Source organism: Mirounga angustirostris, unplaced genomic scaffold (genome assembly GCF_029215605.1).
Source record: "Mirounga angustirostris isolate CCGP_5_RB_7025 unplaced genomic scaffold, mMirAng1.0.hap1 SCAF_5, whole genome shotgun sequence".
Classification (NCBI taxonomy): domain Eukaryota; kingdom Metazoa; phylum Chordata; class Mammalia; order Carnivora; family Phocidae; genus Mirounga; species Mirounga angustirostris.
The window spans coordinates 49,521,186-49,544,979 of record NW_026991713.1 but is presented as its reverse complement, the minus strand read 5'-3'; the positions used below and the strand labels follow the sequence as shown (position 1 = coordinate 49,544,979).

Here is a 23,794-nt window from a genome sequence, read left to right as displayed (position 1 = left end):
AGGAGGAGCACAGTTCTTCATTTGCTTTCACTAGCCTACTCACCATATAGTCAATACAAACTAACATTTGGTATGGAATTTCATCAAAATCCAAGAATCTCCCATAGGAGTTAATACAAACATTCAGAACCCCTCCAAAAAAATCACAGTTAGCCAGGAACTTAAAAAAAAAAAAATCAGCAATTAGTCAAAATGAAAAGACATATCACTGTCCAAACTATTTGACTAGCATTTCTAGGACTAAATGAATTATTCATACAGTCTTATTCTCTACTCTAAGGCTGTAAAAAAACATTTCAAGCTGGTTGCTAAAATAACTTCCAATAATCCACATTTAGTGATAGAGCTTTCTCCTCTTCATTCATAAATTCCATATTAAATCAAACAATTGCAATCTGCTGATATTGAAATGCATATGCTTTCTATTTGGGGTCTAATAGAAAAACAATTTATGTACAAAGTAGCTGAATATTGTAAGCATATATTTTAAAGGTTTTTGAAAAGAACACAATTCCCTTACCAAAGATGGTCTAGCTAAAGCAGTCAGCTACCCACTAATCAATAGGAAAGTACATTAAATGGATTGTATTGCAGAATTGAATTTTTATAACTGTTCCAATTAGCATAAATCTGTTTTTGCATTTCAACCCATCTCATTTTCATCTTTATTAGGTCATCCCTAGTAATCTTTTAGCCTCCTTGATATTTTTTTTGCTTTAATAGAAATGTACCTTAGTGCTAGAGAATTGGGTTATTAGCTAAAGTGAGATAAATATTTATAGTTAGCTCTTTATAAGATCCTTCCCTAAATTTAACATCTTTCTTTAAACCTAGGTACTCAGAATATGCACTTGTCTAATAGCATTAGTAAAATCTTGCCCGTGGAATATCACCACTCCAGCCCATTTTATTAATGTCTATTCAAATAAAACTCAAAATCATACAGGAATCTCTTGACCCCCTGCTATTATGCTTACTCAGATCTAATTTGCTTCTGATCAAATATTTCCTCTTTTACTTGAATGCCCAATTCTTTTTCCAACAAGCCTTGTCTTTTTGGTCCTAGGAAAGATCCTCAGAACTACTAAAATATCCTATTTTCCTGGCAGTAGGGAAAAAAAAAAAAAAAACCACCCTAGAGCCCTTCAAAAGGTTCCTGAAGGCTCAAATTAGGGGAAATTTTTTTTTTCTCTTTGGAAATTATGGCTGCCAATCCATATGTACCCTATTAGCCAGCTCAGGCTCATCTCCAGGAATCTTACAGAAATAGAACCAACCTGGAGTGACCCCTTTCTAGGAAATGAAGGAATCTGCCATGTGCTCCCACCTCCTTCCATTTTTGGCCTCTCTGGTCCTTAGAGATTTCCCTAGGAGCCATTCCCAGCTCTGCCTTCTTATCCAAGCCCTTCCTCCTCTCTTCACCTGATTCCAGTCTAGCCTACATCCTGGACTCTAGTGCTGGCCGAACGGCTTCCAGCAGGCAAACTTTTCTATCTCACAATTTACTGGCCGGTAGGACAAATGTCCCAAGAAGTCAAGGCAACTGGACCACAGTCTCCTAACGTAAGCTACCATTGGGCTGAGTAACCTACATTTCTCAGCCGCCAGTTTAATATAAGTATTTGTCTTTGGAAACCTATAGTCAACTGTGTCAATTACGGTGGCTCGGCGGGGGGGTCTAGATAATACAAACTTAACAGCATGCTCTTTGAAGGTCGCTAAGTGGGAACTGTAGAGACACAAAGCAGGCAAAATGGTATAAAATATATATCTGATTAAGCTCCAAAGTGATCTGGAAAATAGTTGATGAAGTTTACTCCTTTATTATTATTTTTTTAATCTCAATATATGAAAACATGTGCTTGCTGGATTCAGGGCTGATTATTCCCTTAAAATGGTAATTCTTATTTCAGGGTTTCTTTCTTTCTTTCTTTCTTTTTTAAGATTATATTTATTTTTGACAGAGAGAGTGTGTACAAGCAGGGGAAGCAGCAGGCAGAGGGAGAGGGAGAAGCAGGCTTCCCGCTGAGCAGGGAGCCCGATGCAGGGCTCAATCCCAGTATCCTGGGATCACAACCTGAGCCGAAGGCAGACACTTAACCAACTGAGCCACCCAGGGGCCCCTTTATTTCAGGGTTTCTTTAAAATTAGTTTTCCAGGGCCCCTGGGTGGCTCAGTTGAGCATCTGACTCCTGATTTGGGCTCAGGTCATGATCTCAGGGTTGTGAGATTGGGGTTGTGCTCAATGGGGAATCTGCTTGAGATTCTCTCTCCCCCTCTCTCGGCCCTTCCCTGCCCCCCCAAATAAATAAATAAATAAATAAATAAATAAATAAATAAATAAATAAATAAAAAATATATATATAAGTTTTCCTAAGTATGTGTCTGTTTACAAAGCACTTTCATACACAATGTATCACTGGAGAGACTCTGTTATGGGGTTTTGTTCCTGGTAAGGAACCTGGTTCTCAGAGAATTTTTCATCAAAGTCACTCAGCCGATAAGTTGCAAAGAACAGGAAAGAATCTAAGGCTTCTCACCTGGGCGGAATATTCTCTCTACTCTTTACCTTTTCGCTATGTCCCTTTTCCACTGATAGAAGATGTAATCCAGATTAGAGGGGGGAAATCCAATTAACAAAGAACCTTTCTATGCAGTTACATTTTACAACAGAGTCTAGATGGTCTAGCTAAAGTGAATCTAGAGTCTACCACTTTGAGCTCCCCTTCTCCCCTGCCCCTACCCATGCCCCTCTCAGGTGCAGCTAGTGTACCCACAACCATGGTGACCGAAAGGACCCAGAAACTGGAGGTGGTTAAGACCACTTCTTCCAGGTTCCAGACCATTATGAACCAAGTGTTTACCACAGGAGTCTGGACAGCTTGTCCATTCTGACTGGGTGGTATCTTTGTCGCATTTGTTCTTAAATATTTTAGTATCACTGCCAATGATATATCGTATTGTACAAATTTCATCATAGGATGGAGAATGGAAGTGTGGACCAAAAAAAATAAACAACAACAAAAAACCCCAACAAAAGACAAAACAAAATACCTTTCAGACTGGCTTAGGATTCTATTATATGTATTATTTATTTTTAAGTAGGCTTCATGCCCAATGTGGGGTTTGAACTCATGACCCTAAGATCAAGAGTCGCATGCTCCACCGAATGAGCCAGCCAGGTGACCCTCCAATATATTTTCAAAACTATCCTGCAGCATCACCAACAGGTGGGAGCAACCCCCTCTGCCACACAGATTATCTTATTCTGCTAATTCTTCTTATCTCCTCCACTCTTCTCTATTGTATTCTTTCTTCTGTGTAAAATCTCCACCCCCCAAAATAAACACTGCTGTTTGCAGGTTCTTCTCATTCGTAATAAATCATAAGCCACAAGTTTCCTTCCATATACCTCTACCTGGGAAATTCATTTATTTTATTTATTTTTTAGATTTTTAAAATTTATTTGGGGGAGGGGAGAGAGCACGAGCAGGGGGAGGGGCAGAGGGAGAGGGACAAGCAAATTCCCTGCTGAGCCCGGAGTCCAACGCAGGGCTCGATCCCAGAACCCTGGGATCATGACCTGAGCCAAAGTCAGACACTTAACTGACTGAGCCACCCAGGCGCCCTGGGAAATTCATTAAACACACACACACACACACACACACACACAATGGGGGTCAACTCCAAAAATACCCCACTATTTTATGTCATTAGAATAAATTTGATTAAAGTACTAACATAATGTGTACCTTCTTCTTCATGTCCACTGATTTTATAAATCTGTTACAAAATACACTTGATAGATCCCACTTGTTTGAGTATTTGGCTATTACCTTTCTTTTTCTACGAATGCAGTTGATTCCAAATGTTTAGCACGGTTAGGTCATTATGTAGATAGCACAGGATATCTTCACTTGGCTAGTATTGAATCAGTATACTGATTTTTCCCCCCTCACACTTGGTAACTGTTAGACATCTCCCAAGTCTTTAGGGTATTTTAAGAACACGGTGTTCTTGGAGGTTTCAGAATGTGACGAGTACCTCCTTTCCAGCTACTTACGGACAATCTCGTTGATTCATCCCTTAGCTTATTACAATCAGTTGTGTTTAGTTTCCTTTTCAAAGATGTTGAAAGTAACTATGATCCTCACACATGTTCAAATTCTTGTGACTACCGTCTGCCACTGAATTCATGGCGTGTGAACCAAGTGTTTACCACAGGAGTCTGGACAGCTTGTCCATTCTGACTGGGTGAGACCCAGTCAGAATGGAGACCAAACACTTGGATGGGGCTCCGCACGGAACTTGTCCATGCCGAGCTGCAGCTGAGGACTGCCGAGAAACAGGAAAAGCAAGACCTCATTTGCGGACAGAGGTTCCAAGGGTGTGGAGATTTGGTGTAATTGCCCAAGACGGGATTTTTATCAGGCATGTTTTACAAATACTTTATGAGAACACATTTGTGTAGAAGTAATGATGCCCTTTAGGAGGTGTCATTAGGACACAGTCTGGCAAACCTGGGTCATCAGTGGCTCTGAGCCTCCGGTGTGCCGGGCTGTCACAGGGCGGGTGTAATGCACACGCCATGTGGTATTTGCTTATCTAGTCACAGCTCTAACGCTCTTCATGGGGCCAAGGCAAGAAGGTTGCCTCCACTTCACAGAAGACAGCTGGGAAAGCTCCCACGAAGGTAAGAACATTAGAAATTTGTCAGCTAAAAGCATCTGGCGGGAAATGTTAAAGAATGGGATATGCAGAAAATGAGAAACGCAGTACACAAGGAAACCTGCCAGAAATCAGCCCCATAAAAGACCAGGTTAAACTGACTATTTACCGAGGCCCCATGGAGAGAGAAGATGGTGTAGTGGCCAAAAGCCCAGGCTTTAGAATCAAATCGACTGGCTTTGAATCCTGCTTTGCCCACTAAATGGCTGTGTGACCTTGAGCAAGTTAGTGAACCTCTCTGTTCTTCATCTGTAAACTGGTGAAAATCATTTCTTGGCTTGTTTTAATAATTCACTGAATTATTTGTGTTAAGGGCCTAGAACAGAGAATAGTAAAAAAATTCATTAATCACTATGTACGTGGTCGGGAATACAATCATATCATCTGGCATTTGGTTACAGGTAACCAAATGCCAGATGATATGATAGGTAACAAACAGTGTGCAAAGGGGACCTTTGCACACTGTTGGTGGACTCTCGAGGTAAGGCTAGGATTAACAACTAAAATGATCTGTTTTCCATGAAGTCTTCCATGATTGCAATGGCATGAAATAATCTCCTCTCAACTCCTAAAAGGTTTCCTGCCCTCATGTATCTTCCTCTCCTGTTCCTAAATGATGGCCTTGCCCCAAGTATGGTCAGAATACCTTACCCCCTTCTGCAGCATTGTATCCTCCAGGCTCCAGCAGTGACCTCTCTGCTTTGACTCCCGAATCTTGGTCTGTGACTCAATCTTACTCTCATTCCAAACCACATTCCCTGATCCTTGACTCCCAGATCTGTGTCACCTCCCATGGCCATCTCAGATTAGCCAGGAACCCAATCTAGCCCCTCACTTTGTCCCCAACAAGATGCCTCTTCCTCCTCCATGAACTCACTGACATCAATACCCTCTTCTTCAGCAGTCCATTCCTTTCAAGTCCACCTTTAAAAACCCTCTCAACACTTTCCCATTCTAACCATCAGCATCTAGTTGAAGGCTGCGTGGTTGCTGTACACAGGAGTTTTCTCTTACAAACATTTATTGATTGTTCTGTTCTAGGCACTGGGACACTGGGCCCCACACTGAGTATGCCAGTTGACCACAATTAGTGACCAACACTTCTTAAAATTTTTACTGATATCTGAGTAGTCTTTTGGGGGCAGTATTACTCTTACTCTTCAAATTTTGCAGTACTAGTCAAATTTTGAGTTTTTAGGGCAAAATTAAAGAGTACTTTATATAAATAATCTCATGCATTAGGACAACTAATAGCCCAGGATATGTCAAATACTTTGACTAATAATTTGCAGATCACCTGGAGGTAAGTATGTTATTTGAAGAATGAAGAAAAGTGGACTATGTCATACAAAAGTGGACTATGTCATACTTCTGCACAGCAAAGGAAACCATCAAGAAAATGAGAAGGCAACCTACTGAATGAGAGAAAATATTTGCAAATCATGTATCTGATAAGGTGATAATACCCAAAATATATAAAGAGCTCCTATAACTCAATAGCAAAAAAAAAAAAAAAAAAAAAAAAATCTGACTAAAAATGGGTAGAGGATCTAAATAGACGTTTGCAAAGAAGATATATAGATGCCCAACAAGTACATGACATCTCCAATTATCAGGAAAATGACAGTCAAATCTACAATGAGGTATCATCTCCCACCTGTTAGAATGGCTATTATAAAAAAAAGGCAAGAAATAACAAGTGTTGGTGAGGACATGGAGAAAAAGGGGACCTTTGCACACTGTTGGTGGGAAGGCAAACTGGTGCAGCCACTGTGCAAAACTGTATGGAAGTTCCTCAAAAAATTAAAAATATGATCCAGCAATTCCACTTCTGGGTATTTATAAAACACACACACACACACACAAAAACCAAAAACAAACAAAAACCCCCAAAAAACAAAAAACCCAAACCACTAATTTGAAAATAAATTTGCACTTCCAGGTTCATGCAGCATTATTTACAATAGCCAAGAGAAAAAAACTACCTAAGTGTGTGTCAATGGATATATGGATAAAGAAAATGTACATATATATAGTATTATATACATATAAACATATGATGGAACATTATCCAGCCATAAAGAAGACTGAAATCTTGCCATTTGTGGCAACATGGATGGACCCTGAGGGTATTATGCTAAATGAAGTGTCAGACAGAGCAAGACATATACCGTATGAGCTTACTTATATGTGGAGTCTAAAAAACCAAACCCAAGCTCATAAATCTAGAAAACAGATTGGTGGGTAGCCAGAGGCAAGAGATGGGTAGTGAGGAAAATGGGTGAAGGGGGTCAACACGTACAAACTTCCAGTTATAAATTAAGTAAGTCCTGGGGATATAATGTACAGCACAGTGACTACTGCATATTTGAAAATTGCCAAGAGAGTAACTCTTTTTTTATGTACAAGCTGTTGTTTTTTTTTTCCCTAGGGGAGTAAATCTTAAAAATTCTCATCACACACACACAAATTCTGTCAACTATGTATGGTGATGTTAACAAGAATTATTGGTATCAGTATGGTGATGATTTTGCAAAATATATACAAATAATGAATCATTATATTGTGTACAAGAAACTAATACAATGTTTTATGTCAATGACACCGCAATTTAAAAAAAGGGAAATCCAATAGAAGAGGCTCTGTAGTTACTAAAAAAACTAACTGTAGGAGCAGGGACTAATGCTGACATAAGGGACTGTTAAATTTCCACACCTCCAGGATATGTGCAGGGGGTTATAAAGTGCTACTAGGAAGGCAAGAAACAAAACTAATTCAAAAGCCCCATCATAAGGAGTGGTGTTGTGTGCATGGAAATGAGATTAGATCACGGGCAGAAAGAGGATTTCCCAGAGAGGTTTGGATGAAGTGCTTATGCCCACCTCCATACCCAACCTATTACAACCTATTGATTTATTTTTTTCCCAGATCACCAAACACTATCTAACACACTATTTTAATTATTTGTTTATTTTCTGCCTTCTGCCACCTGGAGCTTTTTTTTTTTTTTTTTCTTTTTCTTTTTCCAAATTAGAGATTATTTTTTGGTCTGTGTTCATTGCCTAGGACTGCACCTAGCACATGGCCAATATTCAATAAAATTTTTGGTGAATAAATAAATTGGGCATGGGGATTCCCTTCTAGTGGACTTCTTTTATAAGCAATACTGTTTCTAAAGCTCTTCTACAAAAGATGAAGTTAACAACTTTGGGGCGGGCGGGGGGGGGGGGGCGCGGAACTGCCACTTCAAGAGCAAATTCTTCCAAATAACAACATGTTTCTTGAAGACTACCTGTTTGTGGAGGGGGGAAAAAAGAGAAAGATGTCCTGTACCTTCCTTTCCAGAACACACCTCAGATTTATTCCTGGTGCTTCTGACAAGATGATTCATAAGGATCCTGTTGTTCTCCAAATATGAAGAAACACACAGCACAGCTAGTTTTTCACTGAAGTCAGAGGCAGCAAGAGCAACAAAGAAAAATCCAAAGTAAAAGATGCTAAAATTAAAAAGAATTCTCTTTGGCTTGACAGAGAAAAAGAAAGTAGCAAAAGCAACTCATCTTGGTAGCAGATTCTGGTCTAACACCCATAATTGCAGGCTGTCAAGGATATAATGTATCTCTAAAATAACAGATGTATCTGTTTTTAAAACTTTCTAAATCCAGTAGCACATAGCTAAATAACTTTGTAATTCCATCTTCAACAGGGCTTTGTACTATAACAATTAACCTCCAGACTAACCTTGTTGCTGTTTCAGCTGCTATTTTGACAGTTTTCATTTTGTTGATATAGAAGTTACACTTTCCATGGTAAGAACGTGTGCATTAAAAACAAACAAAATACACCTCCAAGCCACCTCAGTTCTAAGACAATTTACTCATTCAAATAAAGCTGAACTGACATTATTTTAAGATATCCTATAGATACATAACAATCTAAAGAATTTGAATGCAATGAGGGAAAAGGGAGTCTTGATATTCTTATCATATCTGATACAATGAAAAGGATAAACTCCTCCAAGCCATCTGTAATGCAATTGGAGGACCAATGCCACCATCTGCTATAATATTTTAATCAAACGACACTGAAATGATGGTGGAAAGTATGAAAAAAGAAAATTACATGCGGGAAATAGGTTGGCAGAACTGAAAGATGTCCTAAGGACACAGAAGTCTCAGATTAAAGTTTGGATGTGGTACAGATTGGCTGTTTGATCTTGGATAATGTATAGTCAGTATACATTGGGATGTAAAAAACTGGGGACTAATCACACCAGAGCTGCACCTCTCAGACTTATGTGCCCAGAAGGCAGCCCTTAATAGAGGCACCTCCGCTCTAGGTGGTGGGGTCCTGCCACAGCTTTCACTTGCAGGAGGTCCTTACTACTTCTGGATTTTTCTTCCTTAGGACTTTTCTTGTAGAAGAGAAGCTGAATATACAGACATTTTAGGAAGCATTATATTAACCACAGGCTAGCAGTAGGCACTGCCTGTGTCTGGCTGTGTCTGGCATGAGCATTCTGGAATAGGCTGGGGCTTTCCGGTATGAGGTCACCGGAGCGGTCCGGATGCTTCTAGGGGCGTTTGGCTAAGCAAGCTCTAGTAAGCAGTGTCAGGCCTAGGGCCTCTGTCTCCATTTCTGAATCCTCTCTGGGTTCCCAGAGGCTCCCCTAGATCTTCTGCTTCTCCCTGAGCATCCACCTTGGATGTAGGATCCCAGACTCTTGGGAGTTTTCTTAGCAAGTTTTAGAAACTCCCTGGCTTTGGATTATATAGCAGAAGTGCCTCAAGGGCCAGCAGATTCCAAATATACCCAGACCATTTTGGTCACAGAGAGCTCTTAAAAAATATCCCGAGGGACACTAGGAAGCCAGCTTCACATATGAGGCACATGGGGGAGATTCTGTGGTGCTGCTCCCAAGTCCTTGCTGTCCTAAGCCTTTTAAATATCTATTATCTGGGGATTTTTAAGGCAGTGTTATTCAATATAATATGGGCTATAAATGCAAGACCATATATAATTTACTGTTTTCTAGGAACCACATTAAAAATGTAAAAAAAAAAAAAAACACCCAGATACAATTAATGATATTCATTAATAATTTATTTTATCTAATATTATCATTTATCATGTGATTGACGTAAAAAATTATCAATGATCAGATTCCTCACCTACAAAATGTGAATTGTAATGCTTGCTCTGCCCACTTCACAGGCTTGTAAAATTGTAACATAATTATATAAAATTTGCATCTTTATGAGATTTTGATTCACCTAACTTTAGAATTACCCTCCACATGCTCAACTCCAGCGCTACTAAATTTACAGACTTTCTAAATCAATTCTGATGATGTCATTTCTCATAGTAAGGACGTTCTTTAAGCACTGTGCCTTGAGTCATTTATATCCATGGTCCTCACTGAGGACAAGAGCACAAACTATTAGAAGCATTACATTTGTGCAAATTCTATGATGTATGTTTGGGTCAATAAGGAAAACTATCAAATGGACACACCAGAATTTTATTCCATAGTACCAGAAAAAAGTCAAAACATTTAATTAAAAATAAAACAGAGAAAATCTTACTTTCAAAAGTTTTAAGGGATATTAAAAAGTGCATATTTTTTTATTCATTTTATTTTTTTAGAGAGAGAGTGCGAGTGTGGTGGGGTGGGGCAGAGGGAGAGGGAGAGAGAGAATCTTAAGCAGGCTCCATGCTCAGAGCAGAGTCTGACTCCATCTGACGATCCTGAGATCATGACCTGAGATCATGAGCTGAAACCAAGAGTAAAGATGCCTAACCGACTGAGCAACCCAGGCACCCCTAAAAAGTGCATATACTTCTTTTTTTCCCCAAATTCCTGGTTTAATAAGGACTTGTTTATTTTGAGAAAAAAGGGTCCCAAACATCAGGCTGTTCACAAAAATAACCCACAGTATCAACTTTTGAAAACAAATCTTAAGACTATTACACTATTTTTCTAGAGGATGCATTTGACATGCCAACTCTGATTCACAAAAGTACATTGTTACATTTGTGTTTGAACAGCCCCACATAGCACCCTTATGTGGGGTATAACACACATACCTCTAACTCAGAGCTGCTCTCAGGTGCTATTCAACTAATGCGATTGCCTCTGGAGTTAGGGAAGCAACTACTGAGCTCATGTATGAATGAATGGAAAGAACTGTACTCCCTGCATAACAAGAGATTATTTTGGAGACAATTGATAAAAACCACACATCCTTTTTACTGTTAAGTCATAAAGAAGTATCAAAATTAAAAGCAAAAACTACAGGGTAAGACTTAACATAACTACTAGGAGCGTCAAAGGAAGTGAAAATGGGACTAGGCGCAGGGCAATATGAACTAATGAACATGGGAAGGACAAGGATGGGGAGAACAGTGAGCATGCACTGAAGAAGATACTAGGGGAGAGGATCTGGTGAAAATTTTGATCTTCGACAAAAGCCTAGGTAAAGAAATAACGGGACAACATTTCTAAACCCCACTATGTGCTTAAGAGTCATCCTCGCCATTGGCGCCGTCTCTGTCATCCTCTCCTTCCTCAGCCTCCTTTTCATCATCCTTGATCAACTCCAGCTGGTCATCCCCCCGATCTTCATTATCATCATCATCCAGTAGGTTCCCCTCCTCAGCAGAGTCATCTGCACCCCCCTCAGACTCCATCTTCACATTAGTCTCATCTTTCTTCAGGGAGCTGCTGCTCTGCTCCTCTTCTGACTTACCATTCTTCATCTCTACTCCTTGTTTGCTCTGTTCTGTCTCAATTTTCCCCAGGCTTTCCAGTAGAGAACCCACTTTTTGTTTTACCTGGGTCAACTCCTTCTTAATGGTCTGAAGGTCATCGCCTTTCAACTTTCCAGAACTGGAAGCAGATCCTCGCTGTCCACTCGTAGAATTGAAGGCACTTTTGCCCCTTCGTGAGGTGTTTCCTGATGCACGCTGGTGTTTTGAAGGAACTACAGCCTGAGCAATAGCAGGAGGAGGAGGAGGAACACGTGCTGGGTAACGATACATCCTGTCATAATAATCTCGTTGAAAGTCATAGTCCAAGTCCAAAGAGGAGCCGTACATCTCCGCTGCAGATCGCTTCACATCTGCTTTTCCTCGGTTCACTTTTGGCTCTGCGGCCAGATTAATACCTAAAACCTGGCCAGCAATCATTCTGCCATCCTCTCCTGCCACAGCGGCCAGGGCATTTCTCTCATTAACATACTGAACGAAGGCAAAGCCCTTATGAACAGAGCAACCAACAATTTTGCCGTATTTTGAGAAGATCGCCTCCACATCAGATTTCTTGACCACAAGAGTACTGAGATTCCCAATGAATACACGGGAGTTCATGGAGCGAGGATCTGTCTTGTTGGTAAGATTGCTGGCCATTTTCTTTGATGATAAGGTTCCTCACAAAGCCGAAAAATGTAGCTGAAGATCAAAAAAATCTCACAGGAGGGAGAAGGGAGAAGAGATCTGATTCTGAATCTCCTTCTCCCGAGTTCTACGTGGAGAAGCCAACTGCTGGTCGAGATCGACAACGCAGCCAAGCCGCTCAGTCTTCGTCTCTTCACAAAATGAGTGCATATACTTTTTAAAAGGTAGTTAGCTCCATCAACTTTTATCTTTCCCATTGTATAGATCTTTAAATGTTTTTAAGTGGTAGGCTAGAATATCAAGCCTGGAATTCTACAATGCTCCCAGAATGCCCTTGGTCCACTCATTCTTCCATATTTTTGGTTGTGAGTCCCAGTGGTCAATAAAAAGTTCTTTCACAGGCATTTTTTATTCCAAAGCCACCTTTCATTTGGCTCCATATCTAATGTTTTATTTTCAGGACTGACATTAAGACTAGTCCCCAGGAAGGGAGGTCTTCCACAAATCTTCTCTGCACTTGTTTAGGGAGGGAGATACAGGAGCTTAATTGATCAAAAGGGAGTCACGGAAGGATGAAATATTTTGCAGAGGCACATGCTAATGGAAGTGCACCAACTGCTAGGACCCACTGCTTACAGAAGCATCATAAACTGGTGAGCTGATGGAAATGCAAAGATGTTAAGTAATAGCCAAATCTACTTTTTTTTTCCCCCCAAATGAGGGGCATCTTCTAAATAGGAAGTTAGAGTACCATTTGATATAATTCATGGCATAAGACAGCTTTGGAGTAAATTCACACCCTGTCCTTTTCCTCTCTCTTTCTCTCAGTTCTTCATTATCAATCTTTCAGCAGGGTTTAGATTTCAGCATTGGCACCAGTAGACAGAATTGGAAACAAGTGCATTCTGCAAATCACTGATTGCTCCCACATTGTAATTCCATCCTCGTTCATCAGACACAGATTCCCCGTTGCTGCTACACTTAAAGTCAATTCTCTGTCATTACAACTGTAATTTTTCACTTATTTCAGGAGTTTATTTTGTGCAAACCTTTGGGAAGCCTCCCTCATTGGAGGTGGCTCAGATGGAACAGGAATTTGCATGGAGAACCAAGCAGTCACTTTCTTTATCAGCACCGTCATCTTATTCTAATGCCAACCCTTAGACTGCTGTGATGACGTTGGGGCCAAACTTGTTAAGGGACAAGGCCATCTATCACCATTATTTGGAAATCTCATCTAGCAAAGGATTTATGATCTGCTCATTTCAGAGGAGATTAAAAAAAATACCAACGATTGAAAAAAGCATGTTTGCTGATGCATGAAAATGAGATGGATTTCCCAGGAGACCTGGGGCTGACTATACTCATAGTCAGCCACATCACCTTGCCAGTGTGGAGAGGGTTTGTCCGAGACCACTGAGCGCCACCGCTAAGAGGTATTGGAAGGGTGGTCAGTACCCAGAGCACCACCAAACAGTCAGAACAGCACAGCAGCTGAGAGTGCGGGCTCTGGAACCAAACCGCCTGGGCTTGCATACAGGATATGGGCTAAGGCAAGTGACTGACTAACTTTGTGCCTCCGTTTCCCTAGCTCTTTATAAGATTGTTATAAGGATTAAATGAGTTAAGACTTGTGCCTAGAAGCCCCTAGAACAGTACCTGATGCACAGCAAATGCTACCTAAATATCTGTAAAACCAATAATCACCTACCTCACAGGGTTGTTGAGATGCTCAAAGAAGCTCCTGTAAATAAAGTACTCAGAATAGTTCATGGGACAGAGTAGGTCCTGGAGTGTCAGCCATTGCTATCATGAATGTTGTTATTACAATAATAACATTAGTTAGTAGTGACTGTAGTACTAGGATTCCCTAGCATGGCATGTGTCCCCACCCCAAGAGAGCCAGGCCTCGAGCTTATCAATCAGAGGCTGTCAAACTGGCAGCTCAAGGGTCACATAGGGACTAGAGGTACATCCATTTTGCCTGAGCTGTTTATTTTTTTATTTTTATTATTTTTTTAAATTTTATTTATTTATTTGACAGAGAGAGGCAGAGAGCACAAGCAGGGGGGAGTAGCAGGCAGAGGAAGAGGGAGAAGCAGACTCCCTGCTGAGCAGGGAGCCCGATGTGGGGCTCCATCCTAGGACCCCGGGATCATGTCCTGAGCCGAAGGCAGACACTTAACCTACTGAGCCACCCAGGCGCCCCTGAGCTGTTTAAAACATTAACTCGTTGTACACTCCAGAAATTTCTGCAGTTCATTTACAATTATGGATTTGCGGGTTCTTTGGGAAACTCCAGAGGTCATGCCACTCTGGGCCTGCATTCCTGCATGGCAACTCTCAGCAGGGGCTGAGCAATGGCTGCCTGTTTAGGTATTTGGGACATAGCTTAGGCAGCTTACCTCACTCCCCACCAGGTTTAGTCCATGCACCATGCTATCTGCCCAGTCCTCGAAGGCACTTGTGTTTGCTGTCCCCACCTCTCCCAGAATCTATTCTAGGCCTCCATGGGTAATATGCCCTCAGGCAGAATGTGTTTTTAATGGCCCTGACCCCAACTGAAACTCTGATGAATGTTAGGGAAACTGCCCACTAAACCACACACAAATTCATATGCTTGCCACATATGATAATCTAGGGGGACTATGGACCCCCTGAAGCCCACTCTCAGAGAAATTATTCCCAGATTTAAGGGTTTATTCATAAACAAGAAAATTCTATTAATCTTCATCCTCACTTAGGTTACTATTTTATCTCACAATGTTGCAAGGGCGAGGACATGATTAAAATAAAGTCATGCAGGGGCACAAAATGAAGGACAAGGCAAAATGCTTTGAAGGGACAAATTTGGTGCTCGATTCGGTCTCAGTGACATTTTACAACTTTAGAATAAAAATATCATACGGGCTTGCTATCTCCTTTCACTTCCTAAGCACTTCTCGACTCCTTCACCTTTCCCCCACATCTCACAGCCAGGGTCAACGGCAGCCTGAATGGTACCACAGTGAGCCGGAGGCAGCCCTTTCTCAAGAGATCTTACTGCCATCTGCTGGCAGAAAAGTGCCATACTAAGTGTGTGTGGTCATCATGTCTATGAGAAGGGCTCCTCACCCCAGATCAGGGGTCCTTGAGTAGTATGCAGCTGCACAAGGGTTTCCAGCATGATTTGCTTCGTTGGCATCCTTGACATGGACTGACCGGTCCTACAAAAGGCTGTTATCCAGCAGAGGCAGCAGATAGCAGTGCTTACAAACGTTGTTGTTTTGAGTTCTCAAAAACTTCCTATTAGAACTACCCTTAGGCTTAATGGAGAGCTGCAAAAATAGAACAGAGTTTCCACATATCCGTTACCCACACTCCTCCAAGGAGTTTTGTTTTTGTAGCCCTAAAAGCCCCGGTTTCAATCATGATTCTGACCAGATCTTGGCAGATGGGCACAGCGCCAGCGCACAGAAAATGCTTGATATGTATTACATGTCGTTGCTACTATCCGCTAGCGTGGTTCTCTTGAACTATAAATGAAAATAATAAAAATATTAAGTGTAGGGGCGCCTGGGTGGCTCAGTTGGTTAAGCGACTGCCTTCGGCTCAGGCCATGATCCTGGAGTCCTGGGATCAAGTCCCGCATCGGGCTCCCTGCTCGGCGGGGAGCCTGCTTCTCCCTCTGACCCTCCCCCTCTCATACTCTCTCTCTGTCATTCTCGCTCTCAAATAAATAAATAAAATCTTAAAAAAAAAAAATTAAGTGTAAGGACTATATTAAGTTATATGTAAATTATTAAGCACAATGCTTGTCACAGAGTAACACTAATTTTTGCTGATAATGGTGGCGATATTAAATGTTGTGATTATTTCTGTGATTTCATATCTCCCCTCAACCAGTTAGCTGGTATCCTGTCATCCCAGTTTCCTAGTAATCACTACTAATGAGATGCTTCCGTATTCCAGGAGGTAGATGATGGTGGCCAAGTCCTGGATGAGCACACTGGGCATCCCAGAAGCTAAGGGCAGAACCAACTCCAGGATGAGTGTATGACTAATGGGGACCTTCTATTTTTGTATCTTTCCTAAGAACTGACACCTCTCTGGAGCACGGAATTGTTCCTGGTTGTTGTTGTTTTAATTTCATAAAAGAAAAGCAACTCCTGGGGCGCCTGCTTGGCTCAGTCGTTAGGCGTCTGCCTTTGGCTCAGGTCGTGATCCCGGGGTCCTGGGATGGAGCCCCGTGTCAGGCTCTCTGCTCGGCGGGAAGTCTGCTTCTCCCTCTCCCACTCTCCTGCTTGTGTTCCCTCTCTTGCTGTCTCTCTGTCAAATAAATAAATAAATAAATAAATAAATAAATAAATAAAATCTTTTAAAAAAAGGAAAAGCAACTCCTTTTTAAAATAAGGGAGGAGGGGCGCCTGGGTGGCTCAGTTGGTTAAGCGACTGCCTTCGGCTCAGGTCATGATCCTGGAGTCCCAGGATCGAGTCCCTCATCGGGCTCCCTGCTCGGCAGGGAGTCTGCTTCTCCCTCTGACCCTCCCCCCTCTCATGCTCTCTCTCTCTCTCATTCTCTCTCTCTCAAATAAATAAAAAATTAAAAAAAAATAAAAATAAGGGAGGAAGGCTTTCCACTCCCACTTCCAAATCATCTGTCCCTAACCAAGTCGTAAGGACCTTTGGCTCCCTGTGCAGCGAGGCGTGTTAGATTTTCCACCAGAGAAGTGAGCAGTATAAAAGGTCCTGGTTCCATGAGAGACGATGGACTCTGAAAAACAAACTGAGGGTTCTAGAGGGGAGGGGGGTGGGAGGATGGGTTAGCCTGGTGGTGGGTATTAAAGAGGGCATGTTCTGCATGGAGCACTGGGTGTTATGCACAAACAATGAATCATGGAACACTTCATCTAAAACTAATGATGTAATGTATGGGGATTAACATAAGAATAAAAAGTAAATAAATAAATAAATAAAAATAAAAGGTCCTGGTTCCTAGAACACGCGCTGACTTTCCAGCACGGAGAAGGTGGGCAGGGCATTTGTGAGGAGGAGCCTTGCTCTTAGAAGTGAAGACACTTTGCTTAAAGCACTCCTAAACTGCTGACACAGTGTGCAAAGTAAGCTTCTTCTTTACAGCATCTGTTTATATAAATTCTCACCAGGTGGCCAACTCTTCCCCTTTGCTCTCAGCAACAGTGTGGAGGACAGAGAACACCTGTTCCCAAAATGGACTGATTAGCCCGAGGTTGGCATACACAGCACAGACTTGGGGCCACACGTGGGGAGGAGATCCTGCCACCTTGTCAGCGGTTGGCTCTGCTTCTCCTCTTGGCTCTAGTCCATGTCCACTGCGAAGGGGATTGATCCATGGGCATAAGTCTGAATGACCTTGCTAGGCATGTGGGAATTTATTCTATCCCAAACTGCTACTTTGTGCAGTTACTAGTCTAAAGGCAAATGTTTCAAGCACAGGGTAGGGTACTGGAAGGACAAAATCTACATGCTGATCCTTGACTTTAAGGAGCTCCCTGGGGGGTTAATGACTACAATAGAAAGGAATGGAAATACCATTAAATGAATGCCTTTTCTGGAATGTAATTTACATTTGCAGAATCACTTTAAACAAGTAACAATAATTCAAGGGGATATGGGTTATATTAGAACTATCAACAGAATGCTGTGGAAGCAAAAAAGAGGCAACAAAATAGTGAGGTGAATGGGCAAGGAAAGTGTGAGTAAGTTTTTCAGAGGAGATGGCGCCGAAGCTTGATCTTGAAGGGATAAGCAGAAGCTTGTCCGTGGACGAGAAGGCAAATATTCCAGGCAGGAGAAACAGCATGCAGCATGGGGCAGATGTGAACAAAGCTTGAAAGAAATGGAAAGAACTAAGTGAAGAGAAAAGCAAATTACAATTTAGCTAATGAATTTGGGGGAAGCTAATCATGAGCAAAGTTACTATTATCTCAAAACACCATTTTCTTATGAGGACAACACATCACCACATTTCCCATATATGGGGCTCCGTTCAAATACAGGGTTCTTCCATACTCAGGAATGGTCCCTCCACCCAGGGGGTATACAGAAATACTAGGGAACCCATTCAGCTTTCTAAATCTACAGAAAGCTCTAGCTTTGCATGCTCCTTGTCATTTTTAAAATTTGTTTTCTGATGAGTAAGATGCAAGCCTAAAGTCGAATACTAATCTAAACGTTATTATGGATGAAGTAATAAAGAAGAAATTCTACCAGTTCTTTATTCCCAATAGCCATAAAGGTCAGAGGACAAAAATAACATAACTTAGACAAATGCAGAATATACTCAATATGAAAACGACATTTAAAAATAATTAGTTATAAAAATTTAGATCTGGGGGGATGTTAGGCAGCCTGCCCTAACAGAACATGGCAGATGCTCAAAAAATACTTGTTAAATAATAATTGAATAATTATTCTACTTCAGTAGTTTAGAAACTGCCTCCTGGAGGTGGCTCTGGGTTCTGTAAACCCCAAAGTAATTTCTGTACAGCAATAAAGGTTTAAACTGCTATGTAGACAAGTTTGACCCAGTACCTGACATACAGTGGTGCTTTATGAAAATTTGACAGTGAATAAATAAAGGAATAAGCAAATACATTAATAAATAGAAGGATGGAGTTGTTTGAACATTACCAATTGTGAAATAAGAGAGTAAAATCCAAATGAAGAAGATAAAGACTGAGTTTCATTCTCTACTGACCTGCTTCAAACTTCACCTTTGCCATATCTTACTCTCCTTGGATCAGGAAAAGCATAAAAATGATCTCCTCACTTCAGAGGGATGTGGGAAAGATAAATAGGTTAATATGTGCAAAACTTCTGGAGTTCACTGGAGAGGGACACTACTGGTATTAATTTCCTATTTATGAGCTTCTTGTGAAAACACACTCTCACACCATTAAACAAACTATTTTTGATGATATCTCAGATACCTTCATTTAGAAGAGGGACGGGGCTATGTGGCAATAGGGAAAATTGCCAGCAAAACAAACCTACCTGGTCCTCAGCCCTGGAGTCACCCAGGGCTCAGATTTGGGGCAATCACAAATTTAAGCCCTTCCTTTTGGTTGTGTGGTGAAGGGCTGGTAAGTGCAACGTCAGCCTGCACTGAGTTGGTGGGAGGCAACGATAAGATAAATGCATCTTTCTCTGTCCACTGAAAGCCCTGATTTTGAACTCAATTCCAGGAAAGTAAGTGTGAAGAAGATGAAAAACAGTGGATTTGATTTTGAATGTTGCTGGGTTGTTTTGTTTTGTTTTGTTTTTTAATTTATAGGAAGTACCGACCCTATTCAAGCTACATTTCTCATGTCAACTCATTGCGGATGAGTTGATCTAATCATCAGATGCAAATCAAGACCCCTTCAGTAAAGGGAAATGGAATAAAAATAAAAGCCTATTGATCTTCTTATTATTGATCTGACCCATACATCTAGATTCTGGGTCCTAGAACTAGAAAACATTGTCAGTGCACAGAATTAAATAGAGAAAAGAATATCAAAAGCAATGGTTTCCACAATATTTAAAATAACCAGAGATTAGAAGCATCAGAAAGAATGAAATTCATCACTAAACAAAACTCATCGATAAATGCCATCAGTTATGCAGGCTCATGAGATCTGTCTCAAAATTCTTCTCAATCACCATACTATCAATACACACATGGACTTGAATATGCACTGGAAAGAATCGACAAATCAAAAATATAACCAGGAATAAGCAAAGATAATTAAGATCACAATTAATTGCAAATGATTTAGAATGAAAATTTTACTTATCTACAACATCATATTCTTTATGAGAATGCCTGATATTTTAAAAACACAAATCATTATTGAAGAGTAAGGATTGTACTCCTACTTGTGCTATATTTTCAACACAGGAGGTCAAAACTTGAAAATTCCATGATTCTACTTATGCAAAGCAGAAGATAACAGATTCTCCTCAAGATGGTTCCATTTCAACTCTCTTCTTTCTGTCAGTTTGACCACGTGTCTTCTAGTCTCCTAGCCTAGAAATCTAAGCATAAACATTTTCTCTTCTCTTGCTTGCATCCTCTGGAACTTTGCCATCACTAGAATCACAGAAAATAAATACTCAGATTTGTATTGGGAGGGAATCCATTTAACTTCTGAGTCTTTGTTTCCTCATTTGTTCAGGGACGATGATAATTATCTTCCTCCTACTTCCCAACCCGTTTGTTGCCTCCAGGACTGTCCTCCACCATCTCCCTTCCAGGGGTTTAGTAGGAGCCTACTGAACTTATTTGGTTTCTCAGGAAGTCCAAGAGAGGCTCAATAAATGCCAACTGTTATCATCATCATCATCATCATCATCATCACCATCATCATCATCATCATCATCCATTGCTTGCTCTCCATTTTCACCAGTCAGTCCTAGTGCAGGCCCACTACACACTGGACTACCACATGCATTCAACAATGCCATGAGCACTGGGTGCTGTGCAAAGGTAAGATAAGCCACAGTCCTTAGTCTTATGAAGATAAATCTAGTTAGTGTCCAAGATAGACACATATAGATGATTAAAGTGAAAAAATGCAGTAAGTTAGTTCTGATGGGCCCTGAGTGGCTCAATAGCTAACACTTCTTTATCCCTTTCCGAAGTCAGACACAAGAGAGATGCACAATAGAGTCAGGCAGATGGAAAGCAAAGCATCACCGCTGTAACTAATAAACCCAATATTGGAGAATGTGGCTTAGTGTGAGAATCCAAAGGGCTGGCTAGCACCTTGTGAGTCAGACTGGACTAACACTGTCAATGAACACTGCTGAAGAACCACAGCCCCCTGCAGGAGACCTGGGCCTGAAGAATGTAAGGCACGAAGTCAAGGTTCCAAAGAGAGGGGAGAGGGAGGAGTTTAAGACAGCACGCTTGATTTCCTACCCAAACGAACCCAATCCATCAGTCTGCCCCCTGTGAGGGAGCCAGCCAGGGGAGAGTCATGCAGCAAGGGGGCAGAAGCTTCCCACCTCCTGCTTGAGAAATATTAGCGACATGCACAGAATATTGCTGTGGCAGCAGAAGTGAGAACATCATCCAGGCTGCATGGGGCTCAGAGGAAATCAGAGCAAGACTCCTGGAGGAGTTTCAAAGAATAAGCAGGAGATAGGGAAAGGAGGGGAGAAGGGAGAAAGATGCTCCAGCAGAGGGAAGAGCATCAGTGAAGGCATGAATCCGAAAGCACGATGACTGCTGAGACAACAAGCAGTTGCTGTTGCTGGAGCTCTAAGTTCAGCCTGGGAGTGGCAAGGAATGAAGCTGGGGAGGTAGGCGGGAAAGGGCAGGGCTCTGGAGGGCTCGGTGTGGCGTGTTATGCGGGGTGGACTTCATCACAGGTGATAGGAGCTGTTGAAGGCTTTCCATCAAGGCATGACATGGCCAGATTTGTGCGTTTTAGGCAAACGACTCTGGTTGTTGTTGAGGATAGACTGGAGGGGGAAATCTCAGTTCATTCCAAAGGGTATTCAAATCTTTCTAGGATCCTGAAGTAAGATAATGCTGTCAGGGTCCAAGAGGAGAAGATGGATCTGAGAACTAATTTGGAAGTATGACTGACAGAACTTAGGAAAGACTTTGCTGCCTGAGTCCTCCTGCCTCCAAGCTGCCATTTTCCCAACCCATTTTGAATCTTTCACAGGCTGTGTAAGGTCCTGCCATGTGCCAGGCACTGTACTACATGATTGACCTTCATGTTCATCCTCAGATTACCCCCATGATGTGGGTATGAATAACTCCTGTTTGGCAGAAGAGGAAACCGAGATTCAGAGAGATGAAATCTAATAAGACCCAGTGAGTAGATGGAATTCACATCTAGGCAGTCTAATTCCAAAACGCGTGCAATGAACCAAAATGACTCTCCCCCGTTCAACACACATTCATACTGTCCTACTCTACTGCTGATATTCCCCAACGTCCTCCATGTACCAAAGTGCTCTCCCCGGTCTCCTCTGCCTTGCCCCACCCCATCCTCCTTTTTCATAGCTGCCTTATGGTATTCCCTACTCTGATGCTTTTCCACTGGGGGCTCCTTGAGCTACCTACTTTAATTATTCACCAACACACATTTTATTTTGTGAATAGGAAATATATGCATAAGGTAAGAAATTCAAACAATCTGATTAGAACACAATAAAAAGTAAGTCCTCTACCAGATCCTTTCTCCAGAAGCAACTACTGTTATCAACTTAAGGAATACTTGTGAAAAGACATATAAATGACCAGCAGACCCATAAATAGATAAATGCTCTTCAGGCTGCCCATAGGAAGGTTTCTCCAACTCCTGTCTTCACTGCTGTCTTTCTCTTATGGATGCCAGCCCCTATTTATCCATAAAGCAGTGCCCCAGACTTTAGCACATAATTAACCTCAAGTTTTTTCGTACATATTAGTCTTGTCTCCTTGAGGGCAGTGGCTGTTACACACCCATCAGAATGTTAGAGACACAGTAGTTGTTCAATAAATACCTGCTGATTAATTAAACCTCCTTGAATTAACTTCATGCTAGCTTAAATGGTGTATTTCATGCAAACCTTTAACAGAACCCATTCACAAGCTTTTTACATGGTTACTTCTGCAATAGCTATCTACTTAATTGGTCATCAATCTCGTTTTAGAACTCCAACTGTACAAGTAGCCAGAAAAAAACATTATTATGGATGCTGACATTACAGTGAATGCAGTCATTTAAAAATCTAAATCTCAAGACATTCAAGCATCATACAGCTGGTCATGCAACACAAATTTCCAGTTCCATTCTGAGAAGTCTGGGTTGTAAATGCCGGGAAAACGGAGTACAGACTCCTCCTGCAGTACCCCAACAGGGGTGTTATTTCTGCCATTTCTACCCATTTACATGAGGCTAAATTTTAAATTTTAGATGTCGGCCCTATTACATTCATGAGACTGCATTAAAAGGAGATTACCAGGCTCATTTAATTACTCTTCAAGGGAATGAATCTCAGATAATCTGTCAAAGAAAGACCAACTGCTTCTTTTCACTGTCATTCAATGATGTTTTCATTTAATAGTGCTGTCGAATTACACTTTCCTCCCCTAATTTGGGATCTCTTATGCTAAATTCACTTCTTTTGTTCTCTTGACAGTTTCCAGTCATGGTTTAGATTCTGCTTTCAGGGTAGTAATTTTTGATCCTTATTTTTAACGACAGCAAAAATTCTATGAATGGGTTCATGTGGATGGTTTGCTCTATGCATTTTACAAGCCCAAAGAAAATTACATTTCAGAGAAAGTACATATCCAATTACTAGGAAATGAGTTACAACAAAGTGGTCATATGAGGCAGGGTAATAAAGACAACCTCAATTAAAAGTCACTATAGCAAAGCAAAAAAGAGAGATACAATGCAATGCACATTAATAGCTTATTCAGAAGCTAAATACAGAGTAGGTGGTGGAAACATGAAGTTTCCTTCACGTGCAAGTTAATGAATCATCCTATTTAACAAGAGGTAGAGTGGGAAAGGGTGAGGGTCTCTTCTGAGATCAGGAGAAAGCAGTAGTTAAAGTTCAAGGAATAAAACAACTCTCAGTAACCTTGTGAAAAGTTATTTCAGACAATTCTTGTTAACTTCAGTCCGTTTTAAAGATACACCATGAGATGAATGAAGTGCAA

At 41.2% G+C, this 23,794-nt stretch overlaps 2 protein-coding genes across 11 annotated transcripts in view; both read right to left on the bottom strand.

The window, feature by feature from the left end:
- The window catches only part of GRIP1 (glutamate receptor interacting protein 1), a 661,409-nt gene that overhangs the window by 269,375 nt on the left and 368,240 nt on the right, over window positions 1-23,794 (bottom strand). The gene's annotated exons all lie outside the window — the stretch shown is intronic.
- On the bottom strand, window positions 10,870-12,493 carry LOC123837532 (heterogeneous nuclear ribonucleoprotein C-like). Its single transcript, XM_045866502.3, has one exon. The coding sequence runs from the start codon at window positions 12,133-12,135 to the stop codon at window positions 11,248-11,250; it is 888 nt and encodes a 295-aa protein (XP_045722458.2). The 5' UTR covers window positions 12,136-12,493; the 3' UTR covers window positions 10,870-11,247.

Excerpts from the sequence above, each read along its gene's own strand:
- LOC123837532 (XM_045866502.3), bottom strand. The coding sequence starts at position 12,135 with ATGGCCAGCAATCTTACCAACAAGACAGATCCTCGCTCCATGAACTCC.